The 12,191-nt window shown below is 40.7% G+C and overlaps 1 protein-coding gene across 1 annotated transcript; it reads left to right on the forward strand.

Annotated features, from left to right (window-relative positions):
* The first annotated feature begins 592 nt into the window (after positions 1 to 592).
* Positions 593 to 6,934, forward strand: LOC147625934 (ABC transporter G family member 11-like). The gene is made up of 11 exons (XM_086817463.1): positions 593 to 1,369; positions 1,941 to 2,020; positions 2,128 to 2,417; positions 2,922 to 3,093; positions 3,216 to 3,338; positions 3,844 to 3,972; positions 4,185 to 4,379; positions 4,569 to 4,655; positions 4,997 to 5,269; positions 5,435 to 5,542; positions 6,543 to 6,934. Exons 1-11 carry the CDS (start codon positions 964 to 966, stop codon positions 6,867 to 6,869), a joined length of 2,190 nt encoding a protein of 729 aa, XP_086673589.1. The 5' UTR covers positions 593 to 963; the 3' UTR covers positions 6,870 to 6,934.
* Positions 6,935 to 12,191: the final 5,257 nt, after the last annotated feature.

The following is a 12,191-nucleotide window of genomic DNA, read 5'->3' on the forward strand; positions in this document are numbered from 1 at the left end:
TGGCAAATTTTTTCATGAGAACATTACTAAAAATACCCAAAATGTATTTTTAAACTTTAGAGTTGAAAGTTAAGAAAAAGGTCAATGTAATACCCTCTCTTCTTCTTTAAGATAATCTTCCAAATTCCGGCCTACTCAAAAGAAAAAGGAGAATCGAGGCAATAAAATGTATGCGTAAAAACAAAAATGTTGCAGGCCCAAAAGTATATAGAATATTTTCAAGTAGTGAAGATGTGTTTTTAAATAATTAAAAATAAAAAACAGTAATTACACAGCGAGTAAAGTGAAATCTACACTAGATTATGGCGGGAGTGCGGGACTTGGGTTGGTAACCTGCTAATTTAGCGGTGTTTTGGGGGGGGGGGGGGCAGAAAGGGTGCTCGTTAAGCCATTAATGTTGACGGTCGGCTGAACTGATTCCGGAGCTACCACCCTATACGTACCGTCATCCTCTTTCTGACTGTCATTTTGCTGCTTTTTTTCTATTTTTTTTCCTGCTTTAAATATATATATATATATTTTTGCTTGTTTTTTAAATCCTATTTCTTATGCATCTAATGATCTCATGTTTCTGTGTATCTACCCCTATTCAATCATCCACTTGAATTCCAACTCACGGTTTCTCAGCTACCTTGTAACCATGCATTTATCATCTCTTTCTCTCTCTCTCTCTCTCTCTCTCTGCGTCTGTTGGAGGATTGCACGCATCTCCATACAGCTCACTGCAATGTCGGTGTTTGCATAGCTTTCTTCTTGCTCAAGTGTTAAGGCAATGTTAACCCACGTATTATCTTCATTACTGCTATCGCCGTTGTTCCACTAATCACAGAACTTCTCCACTCTATGCGATCGCCGCTGCTCCACTAATCACAGAACCTTCTCCCCTGTAGCATTCGATTCACTGAGCTGGTTTAGCTTTTTCAAGAAACTATACCCGCCCTTTGTTTATTCAGACGTTGTGACATGGGTACTTCTTACGTTCCATCGAATCCATACCATATGGACCCTCCTGCAGGAACCTCTTACGTTCCATCGAATCCATACGATATGGACCCTCCTGCAGGAAACTATGGATATGGCGGCGGCCACATGTCTCTCTCTGTCGATGAAACAGTGAAAAGTAACGGGTTAGCGGGAGGATTAAGCCCGCTAAGCGAGAGTTTGTGGAAAATCTCCACTGATACAAGGAATATAGGGGATGTTTCTGCGTGGCTAGCGTGGCGAGATTTAACTGTGAAGGTGCTGAATCACAAAGGGGAGAGCCAGACTGTACTGGATAATTTAACTGGCTATGCGGAGCCAGGGCATTTTATGGCCATCATGGGTCCGTCAGGTTCAGGCAAATCAACGTTGCTGGACACACTAGCAGGTAAGAGTGGGTTGGCTCCGGCTGCGTGATGTACTCAGGAATTATCACTGCTAAAGATTTGAGTGTAATTTTTAGTTTAGTGGGTTGAGTAGGCGTTGTTGTGTGGTGGGTAAAGCACGGGCTTGGTACTAGGGAGTGATTAGGGCAATGTGTTTAGCGGTGGAGCGTGTGACTGATGCATCCGCCAACCACTTCTTCCATTACTCAGCAAGGGTAAGTCGCAAGATTAAGATGCATGAGTTGGATGGTACCCCGGCGTTAGCAGACCCCTCGTAGGGCATTTCACCCCGTTTCCAAGGTGATTTTTGGAAGCGACTGTGGGAGATCACACTCTTCCTCTTGGCAGTAGTATAATCGCTTTGTGAGTGTTGGACACGGACTTTGAGAATGACTGTTGTTGCTTGAGGAACGCCTTAGATCTGTTAGTGTGAGGAACGCCTTATATCTGTTAGTGTAGGTCATCTGAGAATGACTGTTGTTGCTTGAGGAACGCCTTAGATCTGTTAGTGTAGGTCATCGTGCAGCCGGAGTTGTCTGATTAGTGTTAATCTCTTTGTATTGTTGTAATCAGGAAGGTTAGCCACTAACGCTACGCAGACAGGGACTGTGCTACTGAATGGAAGGAAGAGGAAGCTGTGTTATGGAACTGCGGTGAGGCTAGATATTTAATTTGTTTGCTTTAATTTTTTTTTCTGGGTTTTGCTTAATCTGTGTTAGATTTGCGGTGCTGGTAAGCTAAGCCAGTGTTCTGCATACAGGCGTATGTAACGCAAGAGGACAATCTGATTGGCACGCTGACAGTGAGGGAGAGCATAACCTTTTCGGCGAAACTGCGTCTGCCGGACAAGATGCCTGCGCATGAGAAGAAGGCCATAGTGGAGAGTGTGATTGGGGAGATGGGTTTACAAGACTGCGCAGACACCCCGGTGGGAAACTGGCACTTGAGGGGGATAAGCGGAGGCGAAAAGAGACGAGTGAGCATAGCTATGGAGATCCTCATGCGCCCCCGCCTCCTCTTCCTGGACGAGCCCACCAGTGGCCTCGACAGGTACCATTATACTACTCCCCCTTGGCGTGGAGATTTAATTTCATATTAATCCCCTTAGCGTGGTGACACCATTAAGGTTAGCGCAATTAACTATTATCACCACCATTAAGGTTAGCGCAATTAAGTATTATTACTGCAGTACATTGTAGTTTATGATAAGTAATTTATCATTTTTCTCCCCAAATTTATGTCTTACAAGATTATTACAAAGAAGCATTATGACTCTCTAAGACATGGCTTCATGCTATTTCAACTGAGTAATATAGGTGCATTATATTTCTCAAGGCGACCTTGCAAGATTATTACAGCTAACTATTATTATTGCAACGTACTCTAGGCTACCTTAATTAATAATCCAATTTGCATTATTATTGCAACGTACTCTAGGCTACCTTAATTATTTTCTCAATTTGTGATCTTGCAAGCTTATTGCAACTATCTATATACATGGTAGGCTATGCATAGTGATTATATGATAACTTAATTGTGTTTATCAAATTGTAGCGCCTCAGCATTCTTCGTTACCCAAACCATAAGAAACTTGGCCATGGATGGGCGGACAGTTATCGCTTCAATCCATCAACCGAGCAGTGAGGTCTTTGAGCTCTTTGATAACCTCTATCTCCTCTCAGGTGGCAAGACCATCTACTTCGGCCAAGCCTCGGAAGCATGCAATGTATGAATCACTTCACTGTTTGCCAACATTTGTTCAATTAGCAGACTATTTAATTCTGTATTCATCTTCTAAACGTGCTAACTTTATATGACACATTTTAATATTCTCCATATCTTGTGCAGTTTTTTGCATCTGCGGGTTTCCCATGTCCCACGCTTAGAAACCCGTCTGACCATTTTCTCCGATGCATTAACTCTGATTTCGACCGAGTTAATGCTACTCTAAAAGGATCTTTCCGTATCCGGGTGAGTTCAAATCCCAGTGTAAAATGAAAATCTCGGAAAAAATTGTAAAACCTATATTGCGATTATTTTTTTAAATATAAATGGGTTTTTCTTTTACAACTTATCATAAATTGCAGGTTTAGAGACCTTTAGTTTAATTTTAAAAGCTATTTTTAAAATTTGAAATTATAATTACATTTGTAACACACTGCCAGGTACACAGTAGCGCAGTAACTGTAGCTCAATGCGCACAAAAACGGGAGTACACAATGTATTTAATACCTTTGGAATTTGAAATTACTGGCAAATTTACAGTAGAGTAGAGTTCGAATAAATTTTTCGAAAATACCTCCAATATTTAGAATTTACAGATGACACATGGTGAAGAATTTTTTTAATCACACCATCCTACAAATTTTTATTAGGAACTGCCCTGCAACCGCGATTAATTGCCTTACAGCATATCAAGTGGCAAGTCTTATCGAGCTGAATTATTGAATGAATACTTATTAGCCACCGTTTGCAGGAACACGAGACTGTTGACCCTCTCGACAGGTTGACGACTACTCAAGTCATCAATGTACTGCTTGAATCTTACCAAATATCAGAGTACGCCATGCATGCGGCGGCTAAAGTGCATGATATTACTCAGATAGTAAGCGCTCACCCCCAACACTTAAATCAGAAAATCCCCGTCCTTATATTGTGCTAGATTGTTTTATTAATCAGAGATTGAATTGCTCTTGACGTTGATTAACGATTATGCTACGTAAATTAATTTTGTAGATCTATATAGTGCTCTGGTGAAACGATTTCTAGTTAATTAATTAACGATTTGGAGTTGATTAATTATGTTGTGTGTTGCAGAAAGGTACGGTGCTGGAGTCGAGTGGCAGCCAAGCCAGCTTTTGGATGCAGATGTGGACGCTGACAAGGAGGTCCTTTACCAATATGTCAAGAGACGTGGGCTACTATTGGCTCCGACTTGTCGTCTACATCCTAGTCAGCTTCTGCGTGGGCACCATCTATTACAACGTGGGCACCAGCTACGACGCCATCTTGGTAAAGCCATCACATTTAGCCTTAAAAAAGTTGATCAGGATGTTACTTGCATTTTAATTGAGCGTAGCCAACGCCTGTTAGGCTTCTGATGTTGCTATCTTGCACTTTAACCAGATTTGTATCTTGTTTCCAAGTTTAATCTAATCAAGCTTGATGAGACCAAACCGAATTGACACATTCTCAACACAGGCTAGAGGCTCATGTGGCTCCTTCATCTTTGGGTTTGTCACATTCATGTCCATCGGCGGGTTTCCATCTTTTGTAGAAGACATGAAGGTAAAGCACTTGGTCCCTCTTTGTTTTTCCAGAGTAGATCCTTGTTTAGTCTCAATTAGGTACTTGTTTAGAGGCGGCTTGTCTTCCCGCCCAATGGCTTTCTGCCCCAATACCAATGGGGGCTTGTGAGGATTTGAACTCAAGACCTCTACTCAACTTGCGGCCCCAATACCAATGGGGGCTTGCGGGGATTTGAACTCAAGACCTCTACTCCTGGAGTCACAAGTGCTCACTGTTGTGCTATGTGCTTGTTGCAAGCATTTTCTCTCTTAGATAATCACAACCCACTAAAGCATGCTTGGTTACAGCTATCTTAAAAGTAGCAAAATATTTGATCACAGGTGTTTCAGAGGGAGAGGTTAAATGGGCACTACGGTGTTGTGGCCTTTGTGATGGGGAACTCACTGTCCTCCATGCCCTTCTTGCTCCTCATCGCGGTCATTTCCTCTTCCATCTGCTACTTCATGGTTGGCTTGCACCCCGGATTTGTGCACTTCTTGTATTTCACCCTAGGGCTGTATGCGTCCGTGATGGTCGTGGAAGGCATGATGATGGCAATTGCAAGTGTTGTTCCAAACTTCTTGATGGGGATCATCACTGGAGCTGGAATTCAGGTACATCATTCAGGCTTGGATGCTCTTTCAAAATCTTCAATTATTAGCTGGATTACTTCATAAGTAGTATAAACAGGCCAGATGATTGCTCTGACTTCATCCCTATGGTATGTAATTTTTTTTAAGGAAAATGTGGTTTTTGATGGACAATCTTATAACATGCAGGGAATCTTCATGCTAGTAGCTGGCTACTTCCGCTTGCCTGGGGATATTCCCAAGCCAGTTTGGCGTTATCCTGTCTCTTATCTAAGCTTCGACTTTTGGGCTTTGCAGGTGTGTTATACTAAAGTAACTATCTCTGTTTTGAGCAATTAGTAAAACACATGTATAAACCTAGCACATGATGCATACATACATGCATGCGTATGTACATACAGAAACTCAGTACAAAGGGCTTTGTGTGAATATATGCTTCTATGTGTGTGTGTGTGTGTGTGTGGAGTGCGTGTGTGAGAGCATATCTTGATACAGAATTCTACACCCACTATTGGGCACTGATGACATTAGTGGGATGTCGTAGTATCTAGTCCATACTATGCATAATGGAGTTGATAGTTATATAGTCTTGTGGGTTGACTACCATGAGTATATAACATGCACGTTCCTAAAAGGTAAATTTGGGCATGTTCGTGTATTCATCTAGGTATATAATTCAGCCGTATTAGCGGACATGCAGATTTCACATTGTGAAGTTTTCGTTCGAGTTGCGGCCAGTTGATATTGTGCTTATTCTTTCTATCTTTAGCGGTGCATTTGCCCTATCAACTACTTATTTGCTGTATTAATTCTTTCTATTTGCTACTTCCCTTAGTGCTAGGCTTCATTATGGCTGAGTCTACCCTGCATCTTCGGAGGTTTGACAGAACCTCCGTACGAAGGGCTTTGTGTGAATATATGCTCGTGTGTGTGTGTGTGTGTGGAGTGCGTGTGTGAGAGCATATCTTGATACAGAGTTCTACACCCACTATTGGGCACTGATAACGTTAGTGGGGATGTCGTAGTATCTAGTCCATACTATGCATAATGGAGTTGATAGTTATATAGTCTTGTGGGTTAACTACCATGAGTATATAACATGCACGTTCCTAAAAGGTGAATTTGGGCATGTTCCTTGATTCATCTAGGTAAACATATATGTACACATACTTGGTTGACCAATCTCAAGCTCTCTTCTTCAATACAAACAGATCAAAAGCTGATGCTGTGTACACCATGTCCAAGAGCTTGTGCTTCAAATAACCCCTTTCTTTGTATACCCTATTGATGTTTTCAGGGTCAATACCAGAATGACTTGTTGGGCATGGTGTTTGATAATGGCACCATAACAGGAGAATATCTAGTGAGGAATGTGTTCCAGATTGACATGAATAGGTCAAAGTGGGTGGACCTGTCGGTGATTTATGTCATGGTGGTGATGTACCGCATCATATTCTTGCTGATGATCAAAATGAAGGAGAACATAACCCCATGGGTGAGAGGAAAGCTAGCTCAGAGGTCCTTGAAAAGAAGAAAGTCTGCTGTCCACAGTGCTGCAAAACAAGTGCCCCCCAACATGTCCCCCTTCAGAAATACCGCCAACCCCATGGCTAGGAGGCAGTGATGGGCAATTTTTATTTTCATCAATCTCACTGTATGTATATTATTATAATGAAGCTTTCACTTAAATTTACAGACCTTTGAGAATGTACCCCCCATCTTCCCCCCCCCCCCCCCCAAAAAAAAAAAAAACCAAACCTGCCCCCCCTGCACGAACTCATCACATAGTTTCTTACCTGTAAATATCTCGACAGCTTGCATCATGACAGAAGCAAGAGAAATGCCAAGTGCAGATTATTATTTTTAACAGATTTTGAGGCGCATCTGGTTTTTCTTTCTGGTCAAAAGTAACATGCTATTTCACAGGCTTTTGGAGTTTTTGGAAGCAGAGCTGCTTAGCTTAAAAAATAAACAGCTTGCTGGAATGGTTCCTGGAGCCACTTATTTCTGCATATGCTATAAGCAGGGCTTAATCAACACGCCTATGTACGTATATAGTCACACATATTGCGTGACTGATGCTATATATTAGACGTCAACGTAATCTCTCAATGAATTAGCTTTGTATTGTAGTACCTTTTATTGTCAAACGTGTTTTTCAACAGCAATAGTCTCTACTACATTCATATCCTTGATTGATGTATTTGTGACTGGATTGTCTAAGGTATCAACTTACTGGTCGCCTTCAAATCTATGTGGTTTCTTAGGAAACATCGTGCTATTGTCTAGAGGCGCTATTATAGACACGAAGGATAATGTAGGTTTATTTAGGTATTAATGGTAGTTTTGCAAAATGTAATCTGCTCATCTATTAGTTGTATTATGGTGAATGATGACATTAGTTTGACTAGTGATTGGTATAGGAGTACAGTGTTTTTGCATTGATATTGAAATATATCCATTATTAAAGATTGGAGTCTTTACTGTGTGGTGGTGGCAGGGCTTCAATTTTAAGGCCATCATAACCTTCACTTTGGAGGCTTTATTAACTTGGTTGCCCTTTAAAATATACTTGCTTATATGTAAAATTCACAGAAATTTTCATAATATGTGGTTTTTTATGGCCTTCTTTTGCATATTTCCTATGAGGCCTTCTTTGGAAGGTTTTGATGCCTTCTGAAGGCTTCAATTTCAGCACCGGGTGGTGGGCACATGATACAAATTAATGTGCACATCGTGCTCTGAATTTTGGGGCCAGATGATACTAATCCAAGGACAATTTATGTCAATTTGAATATCTTCATGGTGATTTTGATGATGTTTGTAGTTGGATGAATGATAGATAGAGCACACAATAGAGAGGGTTACTTTGACCTTGATGAACTAATCCATGGTCTACGCAAAAGATGCAATGAAAAAAGGCTATTTTTTACCCTTATCCTACCTTTTTTAGAACACTACTCATTCTAAAGAGGGAATACTACAATCGTGGGAAGCTTACTTTGCTCCTTCTTGAAGATTACAAGCTTGACTTGTTGAAGTGCCAAAAGGTAGAGAAAATAGACGGCACTAGACTCAATTGTGGCACAAAGGGGGATTGTGTTTTCTCATTATGAGAAAATGGGTTATATACAACAAGCCCTTATTCATATACTTGGATACCTAAAACTTATAAGCTAACTAGAAAGCTTGGATAAGGTAAATTTATTATAAAGTTCACAAAAATTTATAGTGGTTCACGTAACGCTTATTGACTTGCTTGAGAATGGGAAGAATTTGTCTATGGCTTTGAAAGGTGAATCACCAAGGATATTCTGGTAATGATTTTTAGTATTGTGATGGGTGAAGGGGTTTTCTAAAGTATGGCAATGCTATCCATAACCTTGTGTTGATCATATCCTTAAATGTTATATGCCTATGAGATGGAAAGCAACACATGTAATGGTACATGATTTTCCTTGGCATGCATACCTATGTTCATGTTGAATTGGAGGTTATTGAGTTGTAAGACTCATATTTTTCTTTTGGTTGATCTATCATTATCATAATATTTGTATGTAGTCACAATAGTTAGATCCAGTATGGTCTTCTATGCCTTGATGAGAAGTAGCATGTATTGGTATGTTGTCAAATGGTGCTAGATGTGAAAGAAAGGAAAAATGAAATAGCATTGCGAGTCCTTTTCCTTCTCACCACCAAACTCTCAGGGGTATGTACCTACTATGGATATAGGCGTCTTTCAATATTGATTTATTAATACCATGTAAACTTTGTAAATTTGCATGTAGCCACAATAGTTGGATCTGAGGAGCTATTCACACGAGACCACGGGAGGAGGACTAGTCGCCCACTTGGCGAGCTTTGTACAGTTCACGCTAGTTGTGATTTCTTCGGGGTGGTGCACTAGTGCTGTTCACGATTTCATGTGGAACTGGACGGTTACATCTACCATGAACTTTGTGAATTGGCTACATGTGGTGAGCTCTATTCTTATGCAAATTATGAATCCACCAAGAGGACGGAAATGCATGTACCCTTGTGTGAAAGGATTGCATATTATAACATTGCAGAATGCTGCATTGTTACATCAGTTAGGGATGGGATGAATGTCATTCCCTATGAATACATGAATACATACATAATGCTAGGCTTGTGCACCTACTTTTGTGCACTAATGATATGGCAAGGATGTTCTTCAATCTTGGCCAACAACATCTTAGTGGTTTCCTGAAGAAAGCTTCGAATTTGCAATAGCAAGCAGTTTTTTTAGTCCCTGCACCATTTCTACCTGTTTATTTTCAAAAACCATTGAATTTCTATACATCCATACACTCCATAGAAACACCAATTTGATCACATTCCACATTTTGGATGAGCATCCATTGGCTTCCCCTTATAATACCTCTTTCCAAGTGAGATCTTGAGGGTGAGTAGGAGCAATACATTTTTTCAATATAGAGTATCTCGGTTGGATTTTCTGATAGTGCATAAACATGTGGGGGATAGTTTCCCTCTCTTTAAAACAGTTATGATAGAGCCCATAACCTAAACTGAATACAGTAGCTCTATCATTGGTCTAGAGTGCATGGTGCAGAATAAGCCACCTAAGACACGACATTTTAGGTGGGACATGTTTAGACCAAATGTTTAGAATTGTCTTGGATATCCTAGACGTCATTGAGATGCAAGCTGCCCTTTGATTACTGAAAGTATTGAGTTAAGCTTTTCAATGTAAAAAGCTTTTTGGTGCCTCAAATGTTATACTTGTAGCTGAGAACTTTTTCTTTTTTTTTCTTTAATATAATTTCAAGCTTCGTAAAAAAAAAAGATATGGCAAGGATGTCATATCAATCACTCAATGTGATATAATACATCAAATAATAGTTGATGATGTGAAGGTTTGTGGGAGTTTCTACCATTTGCTAACCCATGCATAAGATCATGCATACTGTAATCGGTTGCTTTTTGATGGATGTCATCCTTTCAGGCTGCATAGGGAGGAGATCGTTTAAGACGAGCTCCAAAATGGGGCCTCTTCTTGTTGGTAGGGTTACAAGGCAGTTCTCCTATTCAGAACTACAAGAGGCTGTTGGGGGTTTTTGCAAGTCAAATGTGATAGGTGTCGGTGGAAGCAACAATGTTTACAGAGGTTGCCTTAAAGATGGTAGAGATGTAGCCATCAAAAAGCTAAATGCAAGATGCGGACCCGGTTTAGATTGATAGTTTTTGCTAGAGGTAATCATGGTTGGTTTTTTTTTTTTGCGCATCCATATCATGGTTGGTTTTTTTTTTTTTGCGCATCCATATTTCATCTCTAACGGATTTAGTAAATACACATTCACATGTCTACAGATAGAGCTTCTTTTGAGACTTCATCATTTCCATTTGGTTCCGTTTGTTGGGTACTATATTGAAACTCATAGGAGAGATGCTGAAAGGCTGCTGGTCTATGAGTACATGCCCAATGGTAATTTACGGGAGCATTTGAATCAACCCTTTAGATGAGAAAACCTCAACTAGGTAGTACATTTGAGGATTGCACTGGGGGCAGCAAGAGGGCTTGAATATCTTCATGAAGCGGTAGATCCGAGAGGGTGGAAGAGCCACATTGGATGCGGCTATCATGGCCTGTGCTAACCAGAGAAAAACAGTGAGAACCCGTAGACCCATGAGATTTAGCTGAGTTTAATCTCAGGCTTCCCAAGTGAAACAGGAGTGCATGTGCAGAGGGCAGATTCACCAAATTGTACAGATCAAGGGTTTCTGAAGTTTGCATTCTTACCTTCTGGGAAGGACTATGAATCTTACCCACTTGCACGTACAAGGTGGACTGCAGCCAAGGCTGGTGTGGCAGCAGTGTGGGCAGTCAGGCTGATGAGAGAAGAAATAAAATAAGTGACATACAAAATAAGTGCAACCAATTGTCTTAAAAAAAGATTGAAAGAAAAGGTGTACAAGAAAAAGAATCTTGGATTACATTAGTGTTAGGAAGCTATGCAATACAAAACATTATCTATGGCGGTGGGTAACATAGAGAGCCAAAGAGTCCCTTAATGCTTTGGGGTCTCGTCGAAGGGCTTGATGTTGCGGTGCAAGCTGTGCTTCATCATCCGAGTCATCTCCAGCTTGGCGTCCAACATGATAATGTGCAAGATACAACATGCAACATGCAACATACCACAATGGTCTTCGACAAGTACTCGAGCTTTGGGGACAAGCGATCTTGCCATTCAAGTATCTCCATCTTTGTTTAAGACAACCAAATGCTCGCTCAACCACAATGTGAGTTGAAGATAGCTTGAAGTTGAATTGTCGTTGCCTACTTGTTCGTGGCAAGACATATGGTGTCATGCACCAATCCTTGAGAGTGTACCCACCATCGCCCATGATGTACTCTCGAATAGAGAGGCGCCCATCTACGAATACCAGACCATTGAGATACAAGCCACTCTCAACTGCATGACAAAAGTGAGAGTTTCGAAGAATTCTCTTGTCATTTGCGGACCTAGGCCAACCGGCGAACACATCCAAGGCTCGGAGGTCCATGTCTACAATGCACTAAACTGACATGGAGTAGTTCTTGTTGCGATCAAACCAATTTGTTGCGGTTTCATCTTTTGGCTTGTCCATGTTGACATGTGTGACATCTATAGCACCACAACAATTAGGAAGACCACGTTGTGCAAAGAAGCCTCGCTTGACCCGGGTGACAACGGAAGCGTGTTGTGGCCATCGAATGTATTACTGACGATACGAGAGAAGGGCCCTGACAAACTTGTTCATAATTTTTATTAGAGACTTTTCTAATGTTAACTCTTATTGGGGACTTGCCTAATGCTCCTTTAACTACATTTGACCAATTATTCAATATAGATTTGGACAATTATCTAAATATATATACACTTTAGTATTTTCTGCAATACACAATACACAATACATCAACAAT

Source organism: Cibotium barometz, chromosome 23 (assembly GCF_041138505.1).
Source record: "Cibotium barometz isolate CiBa-2024 chromosome 23, ASM4113850v1, whole genome shotgun sequence".
Taxonomy (NCBI): domain Eukaryota; kingdom Viridiplantae; phylum Streptophyta; class Polypodiopsida; order Cyatheales; family Cibotiaceae; genus Cibotium; species Cibotium barometz.